This window comes from Sander lucioperca, chromosome 4, assembly GCF_008315115.2.
Source record: "Sander lucioperca isolate FBNREF2018 chromosome 4, SLUC_FBN_1.2, whole genome shotgun sequence".
NCBI classification, from domain to species: domain Eukaryota; kingdom Metazoa; phylum Chordata; class Actinopteri; order Perciformes; family Percidae; genus Sander; species Sander lucioperca.
The window spans coordinates 7,508,067-7,534,778 of NC_050176.1; the positions used below are offsets into that span (position 1 = coordinate 7,508,067).

The 26,712-nt window shown below is 38.8% G+C and overlaps 1 protein-coding gene across 1 annotated transcript; it reads right to left on the reverse strand.

Moving 5' to 3' along the window:
* Positions 1-269: 269 nt before the first annotated feature.
* Positions 270-26,712, reverse strand: LOC116043030. The gene is made up of 5 exons (XM_031289526.2): positions 26,524-26,712; positions 5,330-5,411; positions 5,165-5,249; positions 3,392-3,718; positions 270-903 (listed from the first exon to the last, which is right to left on the reverse strand). The coding sequence occupies exons 3-5, from the start codon at positions 5,226-5,228 to the stop codon at positions 506-508; spliced, it is 789 nt and encodes a 262-aa protein (XP_031145386.1). The 5' UTR covers positions 5,229-5,249; positions 5,330-5,411; positions 26,524-26,712; the 3' UTR covers positions 270-505.

A 26,712-nucleotide genomic window follows, 5' to 3' on the forward strand; every position in this document is an offset into this window, starting at 1 on the left:
ATAGTTCACCAGGGGGCAGCATCCATCCACAAACAACACACAGAGATGTTGCATGACAGAGATTTCCTGCGTCCTGTTATTAGATATTTCGCACAAAGGCTTCTGTGTGTCTGAGGGGAATTCGCGGCAGAGCCAATCTTTTGATGTCTGCATTCTGTTCAAGATGGACAGATTTTATTTTTCTTGCAGAAAGCGTTCATTCCCACAGCAGTCACACATAGACACCATAGACCATAGTGGACACACCTTTTGCACACATTTGCAGTTATATGACAGTTTAATGATTATCAGCCTCTCAGCAGTCTTTCATTTCCTTGTTCACTTCAATCAAGACTAATGAACCTTTGTACCATGTGTGATAACTCACTTAACTGAGAGCATTGTTTCCCTGGAATTTAAAATATACACAATTCTGAGCACCTCATTGTTCCTTATTAATGTTAATCATCGCTTCACCCTGATATCTTATTACACTCCATTATGTGGAATTACTTTGACAAATACATTATTTTAGCGTGACAGCAAGTAAAATCGAAATACACAAAATTGTCCACATAGGTCCCTGTGATCCAACTCCATTCCCGCCCAGATGTGTATGTTGCTGTGATCTGGTTATGACCAGTAATTCTGAATTCTGAACCGAAGTGCATGTAATGTATCTACCAGATGTGATGCTCTTCAAGGAACAGTTGTAGGGCACAGTTGAACTTTTCCACTCAAGGTCGCTATGGATAGTCAGCCACCCCCCTTCGTCCACATGTTTAGTAGTGTGTTGCCTCACAGACCCATCTGAGAGATTGTGGGAGCCGTGAAACCAGTGCACATCTCCATCTGGGTAGACGTTTTTGAAGGTGCAGGCGGGACCACCACTAGTCGAAACACCCTCAACGATTCCACAACACTCTGAGAGGAAGAACATAACAAGAGTTTTGAAATTAACTTCAATAATGTACTTCATGTACAGAACATTAGGGACACTTAATGTTCTCAGTTAGCATGTGAAACTATCAAAAACCCACAGTACCTCAATGATTATTCCCATTATCAAATCTATACCAATCACAAGGAAGAAGTGGTGGAAGGTGCATTTACTCAAATATTGTAGTGCAATTGCAATTCCACATTACTTTACCCGCTACCTTTTAGTAAAAAAAACATACTTTTTACTTCTCTCTATTTATTTGGCAATTATAGCAACTAGTGACTTTGCATGCATTGTTTTACACCCAAAACGCATGATGGGTTTATAAAACATGATGCTTATTTAAATATATTACTCTGCCCAACAGTACAGTCTATAAAGTTGTTTACGTTATCTTAACTAGTAGCTACATTAAATTACATTTTAATAAGGCATTCTGGTAATTCATAAGGATTTATAAGTTTTAACTAATGTCTTTATCGGCTAAGAAAGCATTCATTAATGCTTTATACATTAGCCCTAACACATTCAAAAATGAGAACTTTTGGGTTGCCAAGTTGTCGATCGAAATCGATTTTGCTGCATAACTAGCTTTGTCTTTCTAGCTAATGAGCAATTTAATTCATCAGGAAAGATTCTCTAATTGGGTGGTTCAACCACTTACTTTCTGCAAAAGAGCTGCAGACCAAAATCGATTAATTAGCAACTCATGCAGACCGGCTGGCTCATTTTCTAAAAAAGCCACCAGGTCTGCATTTAAAAATGGTATCAAGTCATTAATAAACAGTTAACAATATCAATAGTCCACTAGAATGAGTACATTATTTTAAAAGGGGATTGTGCATTTATGATTTACTAATATGCCATTAGTTTGCAGTCGTTAATAATGAATTCATAATTTTTGTAACAATTCATTTTGGTTCAGATGCTCTGCAGTTTCAGTTCAGAAGGAAAATAGTCCATTGAAGTTGCCTTCCTGGTGCTTATGAAGGATGAAAATCCAGCCAGAGAAATGTTCTAAAACCTGACAACTCAAAGGTTGTTTTTAACTGACGGTATCGGTTTTATTGGTGTATAAAACATTAATACATTACCTATTAACCAAGGATCAAGCCTTTAGTTGTAATTTACCAATGCCTTAAGGACATTTTTATCTACATCAATGCATGAGGAGTAATAATCCAATACTATGCCCATTGGGTTTTTTGGGCATTTTAGACCTTAATTTGATAAGATAGCTGAAGACTTAAAAGGGAAGAGAGAGGGGGAATGACATGCCGCAAAGGGCTGCAGGTCAGAATCAAACCTGCTGCCGCTGTGACAAGGACTGAGCCTCTGTGCATGGGGTGCACACTCAACCAGGTGAGCTACCCAGGCAACCCCCACTGTGTCTTTTCTGAAAGGTTTTTCACAGTACATTTTGCTGTTAATAATTATGTTACACATTATATGTTATATAAAAGTTGAAATGCTATTGAATGCTATTTGAATTATGCAAGTAATTGAATATTTGTACTAGTGGGTATTACTACTTTCCCTTAAAGGTAAAGGTGGAGCAAATTTGAATTACCTCTTTTACTGTGGGCTAGCCTGTGAAATCATAAAGTCTTATGTGATCTTATCTTAACCTATGTTAATACATTGTATATTTATTTGTTGATTATATTTTGTATAATTAATCCGAATCTGCAAGGTAATTAGTAACTGAAGCTATTAAATAAATGTAGTGGAATAAAAACTACAACATTTGCCTCTGAATTGTAGTGGAGTAGAAGTTAAAAGTATCAGAAAATTGAAATCCTCAAGTAAAGTAACTCAAAATTAGAAAAAGTAAACTACAGTATTTCAGTTTGTACTTATTTACTTTCTACCATTGGGAGTTTTGGACCACTAGTTCGCTATGGAGCTGTGTTTTATGAGCGGGATCACCATTTTCTTGTCTCGTGCAGGCACACTATATACTGACACTACACATACTGTAGGTCTGCCAATGGTTTCACACTACTGTCCTGATCGACAAGTGTGCCAAAAAAAAAACACAAAAAGGAGCCAACAAAGGCATTGCAGAAGGACACAGGTGAATGTAAACAATACAGGATTTATAATAAATAAGCTTTTCAAATGTTTTATAATTAAGTAAATGTATTCAACAGGTTTGTTAGACCTCAAGGATAACACAATGCTTGCAATGGTGAGGTTATACCACCTTAAGTACATAACTTGCCTAGTTTTGCTAAACTGATTAGAACTAATCTTAGAATTAATGACTCCTTGTTGGTGCAACCCAGCCTGAATGTAAATATTTGACTTTGTTTACTACAAAACTCCACAGGGCACCATTACTGTAAGTAAAGAATCTGAATAGAGGAAGTAGCTAAAGAAGCAGACGTGTTTTTGTATAGCGGTTTTACAAAATAGTGTTGAGACATATCACTGTTTGTCTAAATAAGAATGGCTGTGGACACTGACCTTGTAACTCCACTCTTGTATATTGATGCTTAGCTCCCTGGTTGGATTGCAGTTTACACCTGTAGTCTCCGCTCTCCAGTGGCTGCACTCTCTTAAAGATGAGCGACAATTGTCCATGTTTATACTCACAATGGAAGTGGCTTAGAGTGTGCATGTGGTGTGAGATATTTCCTTCACTGTCCACAGAACAGAAAGATCTGTTTTTTTGGGACCAGTTCATGTGTTTGATTGATAGTCCATGCCGTGATGAGGACACGTTGCAGGTTAGGGTAACCTGTTTGCCACACTCTGCAGTAATCTTGGGAGTCACATTTAGTTTCACAAACTCTGTAGACAAAGATACAAATATTGTACTGAGATTTAAAGGAAACAAAATCTTCTTGTTGGTTTAACATTGTTATTAGCAGAACCCCACTGCTATAGCTTACATATTAGGGCATCACACCCAGTTCTTCCTTTAAACCTTTAGAGGAAGAATCCAGAGATTATTTCCTCCTGTATACCTCTGATCATTTGAAGATTCAACAAATGTGTCACCTTTTCTTCAATAAATATGTCTACTGAACAAATAAACTAAACTGGTTACAGTTTTTTTTCGATTGCTAAACAACAGTAGGCGCAACTGAAGCCACGTGCAAAACGGACCAATATGGACCAAACTCTAGTTCGTTTTTCATTGCTTGAACACAGTTTTCAAAACTCTACACACTTATCCCATGGCTTTAACCACAACATGCACAACACTGTGGATTTACAGCACTTTGTTCAAATGCTAACACACTGCTGTCAAAACTGTTAACCACACATTCAAAACAGAATAGATTTCAGTCTGGTGCCTATCAAACACTGCTGATTGCAATTTTGCTGAAAGCCTAAGCAGGTGTCTTGTTTTAGACTAGTTAGTGAACATATACGGTATTTATATAGAGAAAGCTCAGAAAGCCTTTTTTTGTGTACAAACACCAAATAAGAAGGAAACAATTATACACTGTACCGTTTGAGAGAAACAGGAAAAAGAGCAAAGATACCAATATTCCAGGTAAGATGTCTGAGGTTATATACACAGCTTTAAAAACAAATGTGAAAAACACTATATCTTTACTATAGTAAAACTGTGTTCTTACTGTTTTTCAGAAAGTAATGGAGGTGAAATCAATGGAAACACAACATTCATTTGTATGAGATGATGCAGACATACAATGTGATGAAGAAAACTTGCCACATGATGCTGGAGTGAGGCAGGATTAGTCACACTATTCTTTGTTACTGTTATGCACCTTTAGTTTTTTTTCCAGTAATTCCATAAATTACTAGAGACAAAATACTATATTGAAGCAAACTGCTGATTTTCATTCCTTCTTGTTTACCTTACGTAAGAATTGGTATATAACATACAATCTATATCTTTTCTTTAAATAAACTATTGAGTAGTGTGAAGTCACTTCAATTGTTCAAACTGTAAAGATGAAAAGTTTGTAATTTCTGTATTGGTGTTTGACGCTAGTGTTTTTACTCACTCAGTTACTCAATGTGTTCTGAGTGACAGCGTGTGTTATCTCAGTGAGGATTTATCAGTGTTTGGCTGCACTGAGCCTGTTTTGAGACGTGTGTTAAGAGTTGTGTTGTTTGGAATGAGTTTTGCAGGTGATGTGAACTGTTTAGCTCAGGTGACTGTTGGTAGTGAAGACTGTAGTTTGAGTTTTGCACATGTAGCTTCAGTTGTGCCCAGTGTCGTTTAGCAATCGAAAAAAACAGTAAAATAGTTTCACATACCTTGTGTTGTAAGAACGAATGCAGTTAGAAGCCAGAGAAGTGTATGCAATGCTGTGTACCCCATTGTCCCCTCTTTTGCATTTCACTGTAACATGGAGAACAATCACAATTAAACAGTTTACTCATTTAACACTTATATTACAGTAAAACTACAGTAGAACTGACCTCAGGATGATTGGTGCTTCTCCTCAGCTCTTCTCAAGTGTCTCTGATTCCTTATGGTGCTTATCGTCCTTCAGACTTGTCCCTAAGAGCAGAACGTTAATGATTACAGAATTATGAAGAGGAATTAACAGGAAGGCTTATCTCTGTGGAGGGTGTGTGCTGTAATCTAAACAACAAGGGGAAGGGAAAGGAAAGTGTGGTGTTTTGTGTGTGTGTGTGTGTGTGTGTGTGTGTGTGTGTGTGTGTGTGTGTGAGTGTGAGTGAGTGAGAAAAAGTGAAAGAAACAGACAGTGGCCTATTCATGAAGAAGATTAGATTTTTTTTCCCATGAGGTCATTATGACTATTTGATATTGTTCAAACTCCATGGCAATAGCCACAGGGGAAAGGCTTTGATCTTTTATGTTCTAAAGAGTCACTCTTGCTCAGTTGAGGACTGTGTTGTGTCCTATTGTAAGTTCTTTGGTCATTTTATTGGAAGCAGTCATGTAATCATAGAAGAGTGAGATAAATGTCAATAACACACACACACACACACACACACACACACACACACACACACACACACACACACACACACACACACACACACACACACACACACACACACACACACATTGTACCATGACCCATTAAGGGTTATTTTTTTTATTTATTTATGTTTTTCTTCTCTGTAAACCTTTTTTACTTTGGTTCCTATCTGTTCCAATTACTATATAATAGGAGATGAATTAATTGTTGCTACTTTCTTTCTTTCTTTCTTAACAAGAATTAAATGTGTAGGAAGATCTTGCAGGCTGTAGAGAAACCTGGTGAGGGTTATTGCAAAAACTGTACATGTAAAATGTCCATGTTGAGACTGCATGCAAAAATACAGCATCCCATTTATTTCAATGAAAGGACGCCGGCAAAAAATGCAGGGTCATCTTGCAAAACGTTTCAGGGGCTTGAGGCTACATTTGCCGCTACCAGCATACTGTGTAGCACACCCAAATATTTGACCTCAACGGTCGGACATAGTTGCATTTAGGCACCATGTTTTTGACAAGAAAGAAAATGTGTGGGGAAAAAAAACGACAATATCTCTGCGGCACTATAACAATGTCACACTGCTTCTGCCTTTGGTTCTTGGAGACCACAGTCATTTTTTACACAGCCACTAGAGGGGGGCTCTTAGTAAAACATCTTCAAGTCTATTGCTTCACGTACCTTTTTTTGGCAGTATAGATGCAGTTATACACCATAACAGTATTGTATGTTGTGTTCTGAATCCCTTCACCAGTTCTCTTACATTTTACTGAATTGTGAAAAAAATGTAGTATTAAAATTTCACTCATGATTTATTACTGTCAGTGTTATAACAACTGTTTTTTGTTGCACATAATGCATGTTTTATGCATAATGTACAGAAGTGACTTCTTCCTGCTGCAGCTTTGGTAGTTATGACCAACATACAGTATGCCTACTTGGAACAACACAACAAAACAGCCAGTCATGTTTACCATTAGTCCTCATCTTAACAGTGAATCTAAACAACTTAATGATTGGCAGATTCAGTTCATCAGCATGAAGCCAAGCAGACAAACTGATAAACCTTTAAAAGTGGTTGACATTTCTGTTGATGTTATCTACCTGACAGTCTGTAGTGAGCCTGTCTCCTGCCTTATACAGCGTCTCTACAGCAATAAATTCTGAATTCATTCTGATTTCTGTGGTATTGTCCTTTGCCCTAACGGCAGGCTTTTATGGTTTTATGAGGCCAGTATACACTTTTGTCAAGGTTGATGTGTCCATAGCGATAAATATATTATATATATTTTTTTCTTCCTCAAAACTTTAGCTGACGGTGTGTATTCATCACCCTCTGAACACCCTTCATGTATGATTCAGTCATTTACCTGACTCTCAAACACATTTACCCCATTACAGTTTCCTTTAGCTGTTGATCCAGCCCTTGTAGTTGTCTTAAGTGTATTGTGTTAAGAATCAGTACTCAGTATTCATTACCTCTGCCAAGGTGGTTCTGTTTTTCAGTTCGGTTACTACTAATCTCATTGCATATCTTCTGCTGTGTAATTTGTAAGGTTACGTATGTAACTACATTGCACTACTGTACGTTAACTACGTCACATACATACGTAGCTGTAGTTACATAACAAACGTAGTTATTTTAACCCAAACCAAGGTCTTTTCCTAAATCTAACCAAACTGTGACAATTTTCACAATGTTAACCACATTTTGTTTAGGTACGAGGATGTGTTGATCTCTTTCCACCGGGAAGGGGTGCTAATTTAGGAAACGTCTTGTGGGTCGTATTAGAGGTAGGAACAAACCATCTACTGTACGTGTACTTGTCAAAGCAGTAAAAGCACAGTTGTAACACATAGTTACACTCACCTAAGTGGAATGCAGCCATCATTAATGGTATTAATTCCTTTAATGCCCAGTCTGTAATCTGTCTTTGGCTATGCACACATGCACTACACATAAATATGTGTTTTACTTCAATTCATTTTCTCATATTACAGGAAACCATGGTGTCAAAGTCTCAGGCCTTCCCTGCCCTGCATTACATCAACGATGCGGCTTAGTTACACGGCATGTCGGGTTTCATCCTGTACTTAATTGCTGTGGGGACCAGATTATCCATAACGCTGAGTTTTCTCTGTTGCTTTTACATGATTTGCAGAAGTTCTGGTAAACCACTGAAGTTGTCCAGTTGTGTTTGAGTCACATTCTGGACCTGCTGCTATGATGATTAATCAGGTAGATTTTTATGCAGTAAGGGGAAAACTTTGAATTGGTGAAGTTTGTGTATTACATATTTGTTGTTAGGGAGCCCCCCCCTCCCCCCACAGAAAACAAATTAAGATTCTTCTTCATTCACCTCTTATATTGCCATAAGTGTATCATGAGACATGCCTTGATAAAATAATCAAAAAGCAGTTGTGGTCTTGACCGGTCTTGAAATAGTGAGTTCTCTTTATTTGAGACCAAGACAAGACTGAGTAAAAATGCGGTCAATTCTGAGACAAGACCTTCAAAAAGTGGTCTCGAGACCAAGACAGATCTCGGGTACAACACTGCCAGAAACTAAGATTTATGAGCACTTTATGAAGCAACAACATCTCACCATGTATGATAAGGGATGTGTAGTTCAGTATTCATGGGGGATTTGGACCAGACCACAGCACAATGAATCATATGCACATGGGTGATATCAGTTTGTTCTCAGCTCAACACAGTATTTTCTGGGTCAGGTTAATAGCCAATGTCTTTTGGTTTTCTCCACTTCTGCTACACCTTCAACTCACTTGAACTTCTCTTAGTGCAACAATTTGAGGAGTATTACTTTGGTACTGTCCTTAGATGTTTGACTGTAAAGACAATGTGTGTAAAGAGAGGAAAGCTGCCCCCCCCCCCGCCCCCCTTCTCAGCATCTTTGACTGCTGATTCCAGTCATCAGCTGCATGGTTGTAGTGCTTAGTACAGCCATTAGTGGTGGTGACTGGCGACATGCAGAAAATGGCAGGATGCATTTAATGCTACTATCTCCTCCTTCAGGAGCCGTAAGTGAGAGGGGCACAGGAGAAGAGAAGCAAGGCTCTAAATTATACAGCATGTTTTGCGAGCAAAGAAGCAAAGCAGTTTGAGCAAAAAAACTAGTTTCTTTGTTGAAATGGCTGCGCGCAGGTAGCAAGTAACTCGCCACTCAAATAAAATTGAGCCAATTTTACCCAACAGTCACAGAGGTGCCTCAGTGGATCTCTGCATGGCAATGATTGTAGGCTTTAGCTGTAGTGTGTTTTTAGGGACAAAAGTTTGAAAATACTAGAAAAACACAGCACTCCTTCCTATCACACATGAGTTTATACATGCTGTCAAAAACAGGAATCATCTGCTGTCTACAAATGCAATAAACATTGGCCTTTATTTGAACAGACATACTGTGAGGGTCCATTCGATCAGGCACATACCTTATGTTTCCAGAGTCATAATTTTATTTTCATTTTTCATTTCATTTCATGTTGTTTGAATAGGGGCAGATGCTGCAACACAGACATTTGTGCAACAAATCTCCAGTGTACAGCATCACAGCATTTATAGCTATTGCTAATTTTCAATGCCCATCCCTAGAAGGGCTTTTAAACAGTCATAAAAACATACATTAAACATTGCCACATTAAAATACATAAAGTACATAAACATACAAGGCACATCCATCTGTGCTTTTGACTTAGTAGTAGAGAGACATCACAATAAATAACTAACGCATTAGCTGAGAGAGAGACAAAGTGCTTGTGACCAATGATTATCAAATTCAAAGCTAATTCATTTAAAATGCACCAAAGCAGTCCTTCTCTTCAGCTATAGAATTTCTTGAGTCATACAGTATGGTAAAAGATCCCCAATGAGATTAGCCACATCATAGCATCTGTATAAGATATTCTGCAATACTGTAAAACAGTTACATTTGAGTCAGTTTTTTTTCTCAAGAAGTTATAGTTTTAAAAAGCTAGTAGAGTTTATCCAGCAACATGATCTGTGATGACACACTAATACACAGCTCCACAATATATTAATATATTATATTGTGACGCCCAGCAATGTGTGGTCACATTATGTGGTTTAATAATGTATAGTTTGAATAGTTGGCATATGTATATTACTTCATAAGGGTCTTATTTCTTTCATTTGGTGTAAATTCATTGTGTAAGCTGTATTCCAAATTTCCACCACAAGGGGGCTTCGCCTCCCAGCGAGACGGCATATTGTGGCTGTAGCCGACTCTCGTCTTTAGTCTGGCAGAAGCGAGAGAAGGAAACGCAATACCTGTTTTCATCGGTCACCGGTCTCATCATTTTCCTGTTCTTTTCAGGTTAGTCGCTAGCAAAAAACACACATATGTGGTCAAAATAATGTCAGTACCCAGTATGAATGCTTTTCCGTGTTTTATACTGGATGAAGATTGTAGTTAGAAGGTATTTAGATGAACACAGAGTAACGTGGTTGGAATGCTACAGCTAAAGCCGAGCAAGCTAGCTTCACTTACAGAACGTGTGTGTCACGTCGGGTATATTGTCCTATTTTGAGGCCCTTATGTGATTTTATTTCGCAAAGCCCTGTCATGTTAAATGCTGTTTAAGCAAGTGTGTGTTTGAAATACTGTTAAGATGCATAGAGTTAACTTTTGCTTGTGTAATGTCTCACGCCAGCTGGACTATTTTGTTAATAGAATTAACAGCATTCTGCTAATATGTTAGCATTCAGCCTGTGCGTCTGGAATCTTATTGGTAAGGAGTAATGTTGCAGTTATTAGTCATTAGTACAGTTTTGAAAGCTGTAAGCAGCAGACCAAAGAAGTTTGGGAAAAAGTGTATTTTACTTTCATTTGGATATGAAGACAAATAGCACCCATGGATTCTGAAAATTATGTTTATTTGGGAAACTGAATTCAAGTTACGTAGTGATGATGGTAATTTGATGATGTTCTTATGAGAAGGAATGTGAAATTGAGAACATATTTAAAGTACATATTTATGTGTAAAATAAAGTCTGGCAGAAGCGAGAGAAGGAAACGCAATACCTGTTGCTGGTCTCATCATTTTCCTGTTCTTTTCAGAACGACATTTTAATCTGACCACAGGCCTCACGCCTGGGACCTGTTACAATATTATATAATAAAAATATAGTAAAATATCAATTTGCTCTTTCTGAAAGAAGTTCACGCCGTTATCCAGACATAACCATTGTTCAATAATAAGAAAAACAACAAACAGACCTCGAAATTGTGTAACTGGAAAATACAGCACAATCTGTGTAAATTCTGATCTAACCACACATTTCAATCTGGGCAAACAACTTTGCCCAGCTAATTAGCAAACCTTTGGAGATGCTACTTTCTGAAAACGTGTGAGAGGAAGGACACATCCATACACCGACACCGACACACAGACACACACACATGCTGACAATCACTCAACACTTGAAACACTTGAAACATCAAATCAGGCACTGAAAGAAAAGACCATTATCCCCTAACTTTATAAACACGGACAGACAGATTGTGGTGTCTGTAATTCCAGTTTACCCAGGAGCCTCAACTCCAGACTGCTCTCTGCTAACAACCTTGCACAGACCAAACCAACACATTACACTCTAGGACTCCCCCGCTGCCCCAATCCACCCTCTCTGTCTGTGCCCTCTGTTCAAGCCCTTAAACTCTGAGGACATCTCTATCACACACAATCATGAATCACATTTATGAGCTGATCTGGAAGCTTCGCTGCGCTCATAAACACACCACCCGACCCAATCTCCACTCATAAAGAGTGCTATCACACAGTTAATGTCTATTGGAAGGTTTGTTGGAGGTTACAGAATGAGAGTATGCAGGAATGGGATGAGCTGTCCTTGTGGGTTTGGACTGAAAAGAAATGACACTTATTGCTCATTTTAGATCCAGTGAAGTTAAGTCTGGTTCTAGAGGCTGCACTCACTCTTGTATTAGATAAGGAGCAGTAAGGCACATCAACTGCTGTCCTCTGAAATGTGTTTTCAGTTCAATACAACACGATCAAACTCCCATATCCCACATCTAGTAATTTAATGGGAAGAGTGTGAAAGATGTTTTTTGTCTGTCAGCATTTTGAGCTGGCACAGGCCCTGGCAAACCATGCTGGGTCCTGTTGGGTCTTGCAGTACGGTATGAGGATACACACCGCGAAAAACATGTGACATTGCATGACCAAATACAAGGCTTTGTATTTTTTTTCTTTTGTTTTACACAGGGTTTTATATTTGCAGACATGTTAAATGGTTAAACACAATCAGGAACAATTAGGTTGAAATGAGAAATATTAATTAATGAGCACAAAAGTGCATTTTATGATGTAAATATCACAAATGGATGGATGGTCACAAACTAGACTCATCAGCTAACATTTGTTTTTGTCTTGCACATACAGTACACTAGACTATATACAATATTGTGATGAGTAAACTCTATAATGGAGGACAGACCATCTAGGTTCATATAACGCTATTTAAGCCATACTTTCACATGGTCTACAAGGCTTTGGAGTCTAAAGTCATGTCTTTGTTTCTATATATTTAATATAAATTAATGCTATATCTTTTGTATTTTATGTATTTTCCGTGCAAACCATATAAGTGTGCTGGAAAGACGAGGTGATATCCTGAATGATCATTATGCCTTTGGTTTTTATTCCTAAATTCATAAATGACCTTTTCATGAAAAGGTGCAAATAACTGAGAAAGAGCAGAAAGAAAATGTAGAGTAGACATGAAAGGTTAATTGCTGATTGTTGCTAAGTTTTACAGTTCTCCATTTTTGACACACCGCTTTAACATGCAATTCATCAACATTATATCCAAGTCTCAGTGGGGAAATCCACAAAGCCCATCAGATCAATGAAAAATGTCTTGATGTTTTTAAGCCATGAATGCAGATAATTGGTTCACTCTCTGGGATCATATGTTTTTAAAGGTCATCCCTTTTAACATGTTTAAAAGGCCTCACTGTTGCTGTTAGAAATGGCCTGTCACATTGATTTACATAAAGCTGCAATGCACTGAAGTTGAAATTACCCTCATGTGGTTAGAAAAGCTGCAGTTACTATGTGAACATCGAGAAATTAAGGAGAATTGAGCTTTGCCATCTGTAGCATCATGATACATCAATCTTACCACAATCTACAGGCTGTTACAGAAACTAAAGATGCAATTGAATAATCTTGATTGCAGTGCAGCTGCCTGCGGTAGCTGGCAGGAACAGGAGAGATTTTAGAATTGAGAGAAAACCATCATGACATGTTGTTACTGACAACACATCAAAGTCTGTTTAAAGATCTTGGGGAGTGCTACTAGTCTGGCTATCACCAGACCAAGCTCAGTCTTTTAAGATTGAACATTAGTCTGGGGAGTCTGCTCTGTATTTTCTACTGCACTAGTATAGTTCAACGGGCATAGTTCAAATGACTCTGTACGCAATTGGATAGTCCTTCAGCCAATTAGACCAACGATCCGGGTGACGTACTTTACACACACACACACACACACACACACACACACACACACACACACACACACACAAACGGGGTTTGAGTTGAGCTCCATCCTTTTGGCCACCAGCGGGGTTAGCCGGTAAATTAGGCTTTTACCAAAGCCGGTCGGTAGTAAGGCACATCCTTCTTTTGTAGGAATTGTTCCAGGGCAAGTTTCTGTTCCATTTTCAGAAAAAAACTTGCCTTTGAAATCTTTTAAAACGGCAGCGATAGCAGCATCAACGGGTTGCTGCGCTTTGGTAGCCGGCTTATTGAATGTAAACAAAAAGCTGCTTGCCGTCACTTCTGTATCATCATCGTGTTAAACCCGCCAATAGCACGCCAGGTGGATAAGCCAGTTTGTGATTGGTCCCCGCAGATTTGTAACGGAAGCAGGATAGATAAATGTACAGGTTTCCAATCTGAGCTGCAGGGCGAAATCAAATTGCCGGCAGATCGGGCTGGGTTTACCCAGTCTAGAGTACTACTGCATTTGGGGAAAAAAAGTAGCATAAAGCGTTTTTGGGCTCCAAAGGGAGCTGTAAGATAAATTGCCTTAAGTGATGTTACTTGAGGCAATTTGAAGAATTATTGTATTGGGAAAGTAAGGCAAATAAAATATTTGCTCAGGTTTGGCATAGACTTTACACACACATCCATCACCACGACTTTCACCTATTACTTTCCGCCCTCACTACATAAAGGACACCTCCAATAAAGGACACATCCAATATGAACATATTTACTCTATACTGTAGTGGAAAACCAGTTTCAATCAAGAGAAACTTCACAGCACTTTTGTACCAAGAAAGCCTCATAACATATTGTGAAGTGAGCATAGACAGCTCAACAGAAACTACACTGTTTTTATTATGTTGTAATATTTACTATAATAAAAAATATAATTGCATTAGCACCACCCATGGATGTATTATATTAACTGGATACCGGATCCCAAAATGGCGCCTATTTAGTTAAATGGAGTTGCTTGTCTGGGGCATACGCCAAAAACGTTTCTAAGCTTCCAGGTTAACTTCCGTGATATGTGGCCCACTGAATATGTGCAGTACTGTTTCCCCCGCTGGCCCCGCCCGCGAGTTCCTGCTCAGCCCATAGACGTGTGTGGTGACATTATAGGTTTTTAAATCGCTTTTCTCAGCTAGAGGAACGTTTTTTAAATACAAAATTTCCATGGATTAAAAATTCAGAATAGAAAGAGTCATAACCAACCTTGTTTGCAGTTCGAGGTGCCCTGTCAACAGTTTTACAGACGTCTCTTTTACAACGGTATGGGGTATGGGGAAATCCTTTTTGGGCTGCAGGGGGATTTTTTTGTTGCAATACCGTGAGTGGCCACTGGAAAATATTAACAGAAATGCTGAGCGCTCTTCCTGGGGGCCTGGTACCACCGCTGACATTGCAGTTAACTAGAGGCTGCATTTGTTACTTCCACCCTCCAAGTCGGCAGAATACTGTCAGTCTATGAATTTTTAGTGATGTTTTTGCATAAAAGGTAAAGCAATGTGTGCATAATATGACAGTACGTGTGATATCCTCCTCCACCACATATCCATAAATTCTTAAAGATGTTTGCATGATTATATTTTGACACATTCAGTTTAATAAGCAGTTCAAGGTACCACAGTGCTGTTATTAGCTCCATCCGCAATGTCCTTGTTCCTGCACGTGATTCATGGATTCATCAAATACAGGCTGTTGCTCTTGACCAGCTCAACATTATTCTGTCCTGCATAATCAGATTTATCTGAGTCATAATTCTCTCTAATCTCTAAAGGAACGACTGTCTCAAGCATCCTCGCTTTTCTTTGTTTGGACTGTAAATGGGTGAAATACAATATTTGACTAAACATCCCATGCCTCCTGTAAGCCCGGTGGTGTTGTCGACAGCTTTGATGCAGGACAAAAAAAAATCAGGCTCAGAGCATACAGGGTAGCTGGCCTACCTTCTTAGCGAATGTAGGGCCGTGCTCAAACTTGACGCCAATGTTTGCTAATGCTGAGGATTAGCCTCTTCTGTTTGCTTGCACTTTGTAGCTGCTGATGTGTTATTTCAGCATTACTGGCCCTAAACAAATCCTTCATTTTGGCTCGACTCCCCGATGAGATTCTAGCTTCTAAAGGTGTTTTATGATAGGATGATAAAATGTGGTTCAAACTGCCTCAGTGAAAAAGAATGCCCCCCTGTGTGATTAACACTTCTGTAGACAACCACTTCACACTGAAGGGCTTATAGATGTTATTTCACTGCCAGACATTTAAAGTGGATATATTTACCTTCATTATAAAAAATGATATGTAAAAAAGGATATGATTATGGTGATTTCAGTGAAAGCACACAGAGATCTCTATGCATTTCATCCCCTCATGGTAATCCATGTCTGACAGAGAAATTATTTTCATTTAATAACAAGACTGTCCACACGCTGGTGCTTAGTGTACAATGCTGCTCCCTTAATTAAGCTTTAGTGCTTCACCTTGATTTGGACAAGGTGAGTCTGCAACATAATCACAAAGGATGAACCATGCAGAAGGAAGCATACAATAAATAGTCTAGCCAAGGTAGCCTCTGTGAGGCTGTCAAATTTGTTTTTGATCTGTAACAGTCATGGTGAAGTAAATGTAATCAATTGCCAGAGGGCAGTGTCAAAATAAAGGTCTTTGACAAATTGTAGTTGAGAGGTTCATCATGTTGAAAAGAGATGTCTGTAACAGTATTACATAGCTTATATTATAGTTTATTGTAGTGTAAGCAGAAAGGTCAACACTAATCGCTTTTATATAACATGTGGAGGCTGAAATAATCTTTCAGGTATTTAGTCAGCAAATATTGGACTGCATCAAATTGCATGGTATCCATCCAATAGTTGTCGAGACAAAAATAATAGCTGCACTGTTACAATATAGCTTCACTACTATAACACCTTTACAACACTACAATAACACTATAACATTGCAATAAGCCATAGGGAGGTAATACTTCATGTGCTGACTAAATTAAGGTTCCTTCCAAGGGTTAATACTCTTGCCATATCTGCCAGCTGAACACTTCTAGTGTGTAAAAACCTTCACTACGGAGGGAAGGAAACACATTTCCTTTAACCTTGTATTGTTAAGGCTGATGGACTGAAGTGTTTGTGTTATCCAGCAGGGTGCCATACTTCTTCATCTTGTTGTCCCTCTAATTGGCCCCTCAGTCCAAATTCTCTTTCTAGCCTCACACATCAACACCTTGTTCTGCCAAAACAAGACGGCCAAATGGCCTACGCCCTGGTTTACTGAAAAAAACCCGGTCTTAAGCAGGCCTGCAGGACATGGGAAGGACAATGGAGTGAATCAATGGAAGTTTTCTACCTCTCATGGCATAAGTGTATGTTGAATTACGCAACCTGATCTCACGCCAGTTTGTTAAATAGTCACGTTATTTAGATTTATTGATTCGTGTACAGGTCACGATTTTCTCGTTTATTTCGTGTACAGATCACGATTTTCGAACATTACCATTTCCCGAACTGTCATGAGACTGGGCTGAATTACAAGTGTGCTCTATTCTCTGCAAAAATCTATTGCATGTTTGTCCATCCTGGGAGAGGGATCTATCCTCTGTTTCACTTCCTCAGGTTTCTTTCATTTTTTCCCCCCTGTTAAAGTTTTTCTCGGTGGGGGGGAGGGGGATAGAGACTGTAGCTCCTTGAGGCAAATATGTGATATTGGGCTATATACATAAAATTGACTTGGGTTGACTACAATTATCAAATGCTCTACAGCCTTATAGGTGTTTTTGCGTCACCTATGGCTGCTCAGCTTAGACCCATCCATCTCTGAATTTACTATATTTAGACGTATAGGACTGGCCTCACTGCCGATGGTATTCATGGACAGTGTGTATTAGCCTTTTAGCCTCCCCTGAGAACTCACACACTGAGATTTAGTGGAGCTGAGAACCATAAATTTCATGTCGAGGAGAAGTACAAGTGAGTTATGTTTTTGTTTACAGGATGCTGGACCTTAATCTCACAGTGATAAAAGGGGGAGAGGGTGTGTCTACAGTGAACATATGTGTTTGAGGAACCTGCATGCATGTGTTTCAGGATGAGCAGGAAGTATATCTATGTGTATATCTGGACTTTTGCAACAGTGAGATTTCACAGGGGAGAGGATCATCTCAGATAGGTCTGAGATGTATTTGTTTTACACAGGAGAGCTGATCTCAACAAGCTATGCGTGGTGAGACAGAAAGTTGCTGTGTTAAACAGAGGGAAGTTGGGGGCCAAACCCCAAATGGAAACTACAGTATTTTTACTCAACGGATTTGCATCTCCATTGTAAATGAACCAGTCAAAATAGAGTTTGTGATAATATTCAGCCATCAATGTAACTTTGTTAAGAACACCATTCATCAGGGAAAGTGCGCCTCGTAAAGATATGAGTCTAAATATCCCAAAAATGATTGCTTCTAACAGAGTGCCGGTCAGATCATTAGCCTCCACTGATGTCCCTTTTAAAGGCATTACCCTTCATAAATGATAGCCCTGTCCATTAGTGATAGTGCATAAAATGAGCTGTTTGACTGCTGATGAAAATGGCCTCTATCAATGCTCCCACACCTCTATCACACTGCGACTGAGGATCATTCCCCCGCCCCGGTGGGAGAAGGCGAAAAGGTAGTTTCATCCATTATCTTTTTATTATAACAAACATAAATAATATGTTCATGTAGAAAGTGTTAAGTGGTGGGAGATGAGGGGGTTTCCACCTGAGGGTGGGTAATTGGAGGGATAGGGGAGTGGAGAGTATGAAGGACCCAAACAGGCGAAGGGAAAAAACCTGTAAGCATGAGACAATAAATGCTCATGTGCAACTCCTCCATCCAAGACACATACACACATGTGTGGACTTGCTACCATTGTTCTGGGGGACTCATTGTGGAAAGAGAGGTGTAGGATTTCCAATTGTAATTCTCACATCAAAAAAGGGAGCCTCACATCCTACACTGGAAGGAAATTATTTTAGCAGCTTGACTAATGCCAGAGGTTGGCTATATGCACTCTTTATATTAACACTTATTTCAAACATCAAAACCGTCTATATGAAAATGCATTGAGTGGGAATGCTCTACGGTGGCCCTGAAGTGCAAATCACAACAGCAATAAGAAAAACGCGACGGCAAATAGGAAAACACGATGGCAAATATGAAAACACGACAGCAAATAGGAAAACACGACGGCAAATAGGAAAACACGATGGCAAATATGAAAACACGACAGCAAATATGAAAACACGACAGCAAATATGAAAACACGACAGCAAATAGAAAAACACGATAGCAAATATGAAAACACGACAGCAAATAGGAAAACACGACAGCAAATATGAAAACACGACAGCAAATAGAAAAACACGACAGCAAATATGAAAACACGACAGCAAATATGAAAACACGACAGCAAATAGGAAAACACGATAGCAAATATGAAAACACGACAGCAAATAGGAAAACACGACAGCAAATATGAAAACACGACAGCAAATAGGAAAACACTTCAATAAATCACAAAACACAACGGCATTAACTTCTACCGGAAAAGGTAGGGCCTATCTAGCAGTGGACGGACCCTCCTGATTGGACAGACGCACTGTCTGTCTTTCGCGCTCCCAAATCACCCACAATCCTATGCGCGCGGCTTTGCCGGCTCGTTAAAAAAACAACAACAATGGCGGACCTAAGTGGGAGTTGGAGCGGCATCGCTGATGGCACAATTAACATTTAAATGTAAGTATATTTAGTGTTTGCCGTACATTTGTTATCACCGTTAATGTGTTACATCAATGTCAAGTGTTACGCATTAATGCTGGTACAAATTGCTATTATAATTAGGTAGATACACCCCGAGCTAACGTTAAGCTAACTGAACCTATCATTTAACATTAGGCTGTTAGCTAGCTAGCTGTGTTGCTGTCTTTTATGCCATTTGTGTTCGTAAAGTTTAATGTCCGGTGGCATTTTCATCTCTTTTTGTAAGCCGTTACTGTATATGCGTAATGTTAGCAGAGATTTAGAAATTGGTTTGTTTATCAGTTGTAGCTGCAGGATTGGAGGTAAAGCTGCACCTTGTTAACTTCACTAGCAACGTTAAATGAAAGCTAAAATGTATGAGTAGTTTCCCATGTAACAAGTATAACATTCCGTTATAGCATTTATAATGGTAAAGATCTTTTTCTTGTGTTTGCTGTCTTTTAACAGGGACTAAGGAACAAATGGAGGCTGCACTACAACGCTGAAGTTGGCATCCGATTCGCAGCTTCCGATTCGGCAGTTAAGGGGAAATTTAAGGGGAACTTAAAACTGTCCGATTCAGCAGGGAAACATAATTTACATTGCTAAGTGACTGATCCTCCGTTTTTTGAACCTCTTACTGTATTGAATGAGTGTTAGTCATTAAGGTAAATTATTAATTATGTCTAAAACACACTTTTAGATTTGTGAAAGCTTTATTGTCTTGATGAGAACACAATAAAGGGAGATTTCACCGTTTTTCTAAACTTGTCAAATCAGGACTAAATTATCCCAGAGAGTCTAAGGAGTCTTAAAAACACAGTTTGAGATTTGTGAAAGCTTTATTCTATTTGTGAAAATGCAATAAAGGGAGATTTTACTGTATTTTTCACATATAGACTACATTGGACCAGGTCCAGATCCAAAACCACAATACTTAAGACTTGTCAAATCAGGACTAAATTATCCCAGAGAGGCTAAATAAACTGTTTTATTTTATTGCCACAGCATGGCCTTTGCTAATTGACATTCAACGTACAAGTCCACGTCTCTCCATGTCATTTCTTATATCCATGAGCAGGTCTTCCTTCTCACTTCAAAAGAAAAGTAGAAAAAGTTATTTTTACCTTTTGGAAATCAATCCAAATATCGTCATAGATTTGCCAGTGGTTTAATTTACTCTTCAAATCCTTCTCCTTCAACATAAGTGTTGTTTTCTCACCTTTCCTCAGAAAAAGAGGCAGGACTGAGTATTTATTAAGATTTTTTTTAATTCATACTTCATAGGCCATTGTCTCAGGTGAGGAGCAACCCCACTTCTGGGGAACGCTGGGTCCCGATCTTCTTTGATGATGAAACCCAGCTGGACAGGATTGTGAAATACCTGTCAAACTTCCTCGACAGCTGTGACACACTCTCTGATAAAGTGTGCACCATGGTGTCTTCTGACAGGATCAAATACATCCTAAATGTGTTGCTGTCAGAGATAGGTCCACAGCAGTTCCACATTATATTCATGAAGACATTTTTTTCTGACTTAAAGTGGCTATATGTAACTTTCAGTTTGTGTTAATTCTAGTGGCCATTTTGGACAAAAGCGGTAGTATTTTCACCACCCCCGCTGTCGTAAAGGTCTTTTCTTTACGGTGCTGTATTGCCCACTGTAGATTACCAAGTTTGCGTTACCGTGTTTACACAAGTACAGGGGAAGACCTGCTCATGGATATAATAAATGACATGGAGAGAGTGAGTTAATTCTTGTCCAGTTTTGACAAGTTTAGGTATTGTGGTTTTGGATGTGGACTTGGTCCAATGTGGTCTACATATGCAAAAAACAGTAAAATCTCCCTTTATGGCATTTTCACAAATAGAATAAAGCTTTCACAAATCCCAAACTGTGTTTTTAAGACTCCTTAGCCTCTCTGGGATAATGTAGTCCAGATTTGACAAGTCTAGGTGGATCTAGACCTAGTCTAATGTGGTTTATATGTGAAAAAAAACTTATTGTGTTCTCATAAAGACAATAAAGCTTTCACAAATCTAAAAGTGTGTTTTAGACATAATTATAAATTTACCTTAATGACTAACACTTATTCAATACAGTAAGAGGTTAAAAAAACAGCTTTAAGTTCCCCTTAACTGCCAAATCAGAAGCTGCGAATCGGATGCCAACTTCAGCGTCGTGGCTGCACTAGCGTCACCAGAAGGGAGAGATGAGGAGGAGAGGGAAAGCAAAAGACAAGCAGGGAGACAGAGGCCAAAAAGAGATGTTGAATAGATTATTTGCTATATTAGAGATTGCCATTCAAAAAAGAAATGCATTAAATTAACTAGTTTGTCTGTGTCTTTTAAGTTTTTGGGTGTGTATATAATATAAACTGTTTTTCAATGTTTATTTTTCCATCAAATTATGACCTGGACACAGGAAACTTCTAACTGAGTAATTATGTTCAGATGCTACCTGTTTTAATAACTAGTTAGGTATACAAGCTCTAAAAAGACATTAATGAAACGTGTATCTTTATTATAACATTTATTCAAACATTACTATGTACTGTACACAAGTATATTCAACATGAAGCGGCGATCAGACTCAGCTCCCGATGATGGTGTTGCTTCAAGACTGCAGACAGAAGGAGAAAGATTAGGTTAGTCCAGTAGTTATCCAACCTGTCCTGGTAAGATTAGAATTGTATCACAAGTATAGTTAAGCATACTGAAACATGAAGGTACTTCATGTAACTGTGTAGTGGTGTAGTTTCTTCATCATGGTCTTAACTGACAACTGTTGACCATTTAACACACTTACACCTACCTTTACTGTATTAGTGGGTGTTTATCAATGGAGGTATTATGACTTTTCATATGTTGGTTGTAGCCTTGTAGCTTGTGTGTTTACAGTACTATTTACCCTTTCTCACTTGCAGTTTAATGCATATCATACTGCCTGTGGTAGCTCATTAGCTGGTAGCGTTTACCTTGTAGTTGCTGATCATATTTTGCACTGCATTTGTCTGAAAGCTAGAAGCTACTGGACAATGAGCTAATGTTGCATACATGCAGTAAACTACAAGCTAATGTAAACGGTTAGCTACTGCAATTCTCCTTACCGGTAAGTGTTATGACTACTGTACAAACATGAACTCCCACGAGTTTTTAATTTATTGACATGGGATAAATAAGACAAAACGACTATTGCTTACATTAAAGCCTATCGGTGTCGGTAACGTTACCTACCTTTGCACGTTGCGAGCAAAGTTCCTGACAGAATATTCTCCTCCTGCAAGCAGACTGACGCCGATTCACCAACAGCACAGTTCATAGTTCTACATCCATTTCGTCCAGTGTTTTGAAATGAGAAACGGCTAGTCCGTCTGTTAAAAGCATAGACAGTGAGGCACTTTTATTTTTTTACCTCTCCTTCCTGTCAAAAGACAGACAGTGCGTCTGTCCAATCAGGAGGGCCCGTCCTCTACTAGATAGGCCCTACCTTTTCCGGTAGAAGTTAATGCCGTTGTGTTTTGTGATTTGTTGAAGTGTTTTCATATTTGCTGTCGTGTTTTCCTATTTGCCGTCGTGTTTTCATATTTGCTGTCGTGTTTTCCTATTTGCCGTCGTGTTTTCCTATTTGCCGTCGTGTTTTCCTATTTGCCGTCGTGTTTTCCTATTTGCCGTCGTGTTTTCCTATTTGCCGTCGTGTTTTCATATTTGCCGTCGTGTTTTCCTATTTGCCGTCGTGTTTTCATATTTGCCGTCGTGTTTTCATATTTACTGTCGTGTTTTCATATTTGCTGTCGTGTTTTCCTATTTGCTGTCGTGTTTTCCTATTTGCCGTCGTGTTTTCATATTTGCCGTCGTGTTTTCATATTTGCTGTCGTGTTTTCATATTTGCTGTCGTGTTTTCCTATTTGCTGTCGTGTTTTCCTATTTGCCGTCGTGTTTTCATATTTGCCGTCGTGTTTTCCTATTTGCTGTCGTGTTTTCATATTTGCTGTCGTGTTTTCATATTTGCCGTCGTGTTTTCATATATGCTGTCGTGTTTTCCTATTTGCTGTCGTGTTTTCATATTTGCTGTCGTGTTTTCATATTTGCCGTCGTGTTTTCCTATTTGCCGTCGTGTTTTCATATTTGCCGTCGTGTTTTCCTATTTGCTGTCGTGTTTTCATATTTGCTGTCGTGTTTTCATATTTGCCGTCGTGTTTTCCTATTTGCTGTCGTGTTTTCATATTTGCCGTCATGTTTTCCTATTTGCTGTCGTGTTTTCATATTTGCTGTCGTGTTTTCATATTTGCCGTTGTGTTTTCCTATTTGCTGTTGTGTTTTCATATTTGCTGTCGTGTTTTCATATTTGCTGTCGTGTTTTCATATTTGCTGTCGTGTTTTCCTATTTGCTGTCGTGTTTTCTTATTTGCCGTTTTGTTTTCATATTTGCTGTCGTGTTTTCATTTTTTCTGTTGTGTTTTCCTATTTGCCGTTGTGTTTTATGATTTGTTGTTGCGTTTCTCTAATTGCTGTGGTGATTTGCACTTCAGGGCCACCGTAATGCTCCCCATTCACTTTTACATTTTATTCTGAAAGCCAAAGCAACAGGCAGCAGCATGCTTTGCCATAGCCTGTTAAAATTGAGGACGTAGCATCCATGACGTCACCCATTGGTTTGTGGGCTGCCATTTTAAAGCCTCGAGTTTGGCGATATAGCGTTGCCATCTTGTTTTTTTTGCAACCGGATGTGACGATTTTTGACGAGAGGGTGGAGCTGGTGATGATGACGCGGCCAAGCCAGTGTTGCAACAGCGCTGCGCTAAGCTAAATGCTAAATCGGGAAAGTTAACGATTTTCAACCCTTCTGAAGCGAGTCATCCAGTGGAGATTTCCCTGGCTAGTAAGCGCTGACCTCCGGGTAGGCTACTGCCGCCATTCATCTGCATCTACAGCAGTACAGAAAATCTGAAAACTTTCCAGCTCATGCTAGCAGTAGCTAATGAGGTGCGTTTCCATAATGCTGAACAAGCCTTTTTTAGGCAAGTAAATGTTCCAATTAACTTTGATGAAGTGAAAACACACAGTGAGAGGGTCAAAGTTTAAGACAATAACATGGACACCGGCGTGTAGCCACGCCCCTAAAGCATTTCCTGCTTTATTGTAAATTTTAAAACAAATGGGACCATCATCATGATGTATTGAAAAAGACTTGAAAGTAGCGATTGAGGCCATAAACTCATTATGGAAATGTTTATTGAGGTATTGAATCAAGTGAGAAGTAGGGTCATTTTCCCATAGATTTCTATAGAAATTGACTTCTTTTTGCAACCAGTGGAGTCACCGCCTGCTGGAAATAAATAGAATGCAGGTTTAAGGCACTTCTGCATTCACAGGCCCCAAAGGTTCGTCCATTATGTTTACAGTCTATGATCAGAGCACAGTTATAGGTGAACTCTAATATATAGGTGAACCAAATCAATAGAAGTTTGAAAAGAGAGATTGCCAAAGGCTGGCTGGTCAAATCAGTCACATTATATTACTAAGGCAATACAAAGAACAGCTGCAGGGCTGTCTTAGGAAATGCCAGAAAGTAAGGCACATCATTTTCAGACAAAGAAACATTAAGAGAGGTACTGGGGGAAACACAGACAGGAAAGATCATTAGGTCACCGACTCTTATGTCTTTTCCTTTGGGAAACAGCAGAAATAGTTGACAATTGTGCATACACGTGTTGTTTGAGTATGAGGCAACACAGAAACATACCGACAAACCGATCTTTAAAGGTCCTGTGTTAAAGAGGGTCGGTTTGTTCTATTTAATCATGCAGCTTTAGAGCGGCTATAATCAATATATTTATATTAACAATGGATCACATGACTACTTCTATGCCATAGCGATGAGGCTACAGAGAATTATCACTTGACTGCAGTTATTTTATAGCTAACTTTAATGTTTTGGTTCAGTCTCACTGCTCTCATAGTGTAACTTAAAACCCACTGTACACTCTGCACCAAACGACAGACAGCCAAAGTTAGTGATTAGCTGGCAAACATAGTGGAGCATTTATCAGTTAGAGACAGATATTTTTTTCTCAGCAGTTGGTACCAAAAACGGAGCAGGAAGGAAAGTAAACATTGGATTAACGCTGATAATTTGATTCTACAGCACATTTACTATTGTTAGGTTAAAGATTACTGGAGAAAGATGGATTACAGAACACCCATTTGAATTTAACACACGTGTAAGGGAAAACAACTCTCGCTGGAAAGCCCCAGATGATTAGGTTTATCTCATCTGATTTAGAAAACTTTTTAGCCAATCACGCACCAGTTTTGTGATCTCTGTCAAAAGGTAAAGTACATCACCCTTAACCTTAAGAATACAAAATCATAATAGATCTAGAAAAAACAAACCATGTAAGAATGATTACACATAACTGAAAGCTTGGCTTTCTTTTTCCTGGGCCAGTCTCATTGTGTTTTAGCATGCACATATTTCCTTCATTTATTTTTGTGGAACTCAGCTGCTATCATGTTCTGTTATCTACCTTTGAATGAGGAACAATCGTGTTTACATTTGAGAGGAGGGAGAGGAGGGAAGCTTATAACAAAGTTCAGTAAATGTCACATTCCAAGTGTACAACACTGCTTCCTGAAAACTGTCATATGTTTGCTACGGTACATTCCTATTTTTTAAGGAATATTGTAATTTAGCCAGAGAGAACTTCCAGAAGCATCTCTTGTTGATTAAATTGGACCAAGTACAACATTAAAATTACACTTATATAAAGCTTGAAAGTGTGCCATGCTGAGGCAGTCATTTTAGGACAAGACGGCTGTATTACTTTGGTGTCAAGGGAGTAGCTCCATGGCCATTTTGGCCAAAACAAACCCATCAGAAATGTAATCCAGTTGAGAAAGTCCTCTCATAAGGCTTCAGGGCTTGATAGAAGTTTGCCAGCAAACGTTATGAGGAAAGCTTATCTCCCATTGTTGAAAGATTCTAGCCCTAGTGCTTGAAGCTAAATCACAAATTAGAAAATGCCAGTTTCACTTACACTTTTCACCAGCTGGGAGGAGTTTTAGTTATATAATTGTGATTACTTTCTTATGTTTTGTAGACATTAAGTCTCGTAATGTTGTCTTCCTAATCTTCTTACTTTCCTCTCCTGGAGTTTATGCTAAGCAAGACTGCTGTTGCTGTCACGTTGTCGCTGTTAAGTGGCTTTGTGGATACATTTTCAAACACATAAAAACACAACAGCATTAATATAAAATCTACTTTTATCATTATGGTGCCTTCTGCTGCACGAACACCAGCTTGCTAAATACAAAAGCAATTTTACTCTTACCTCTTGCCTTTTCTCCTTGATGGCTGTTGAATGATGTCTCATATCAATGTGCATCTCTCTGTACTGTTTATCTCACACGCACTATCACTGCTCCACCACTGCAACATGGCATCACTGATGTTGACTGCTGAGTAACTTCCATTATTGCCTCTCAAATACCTTGGCTTCCTGTCTCAAGTATAATAATAC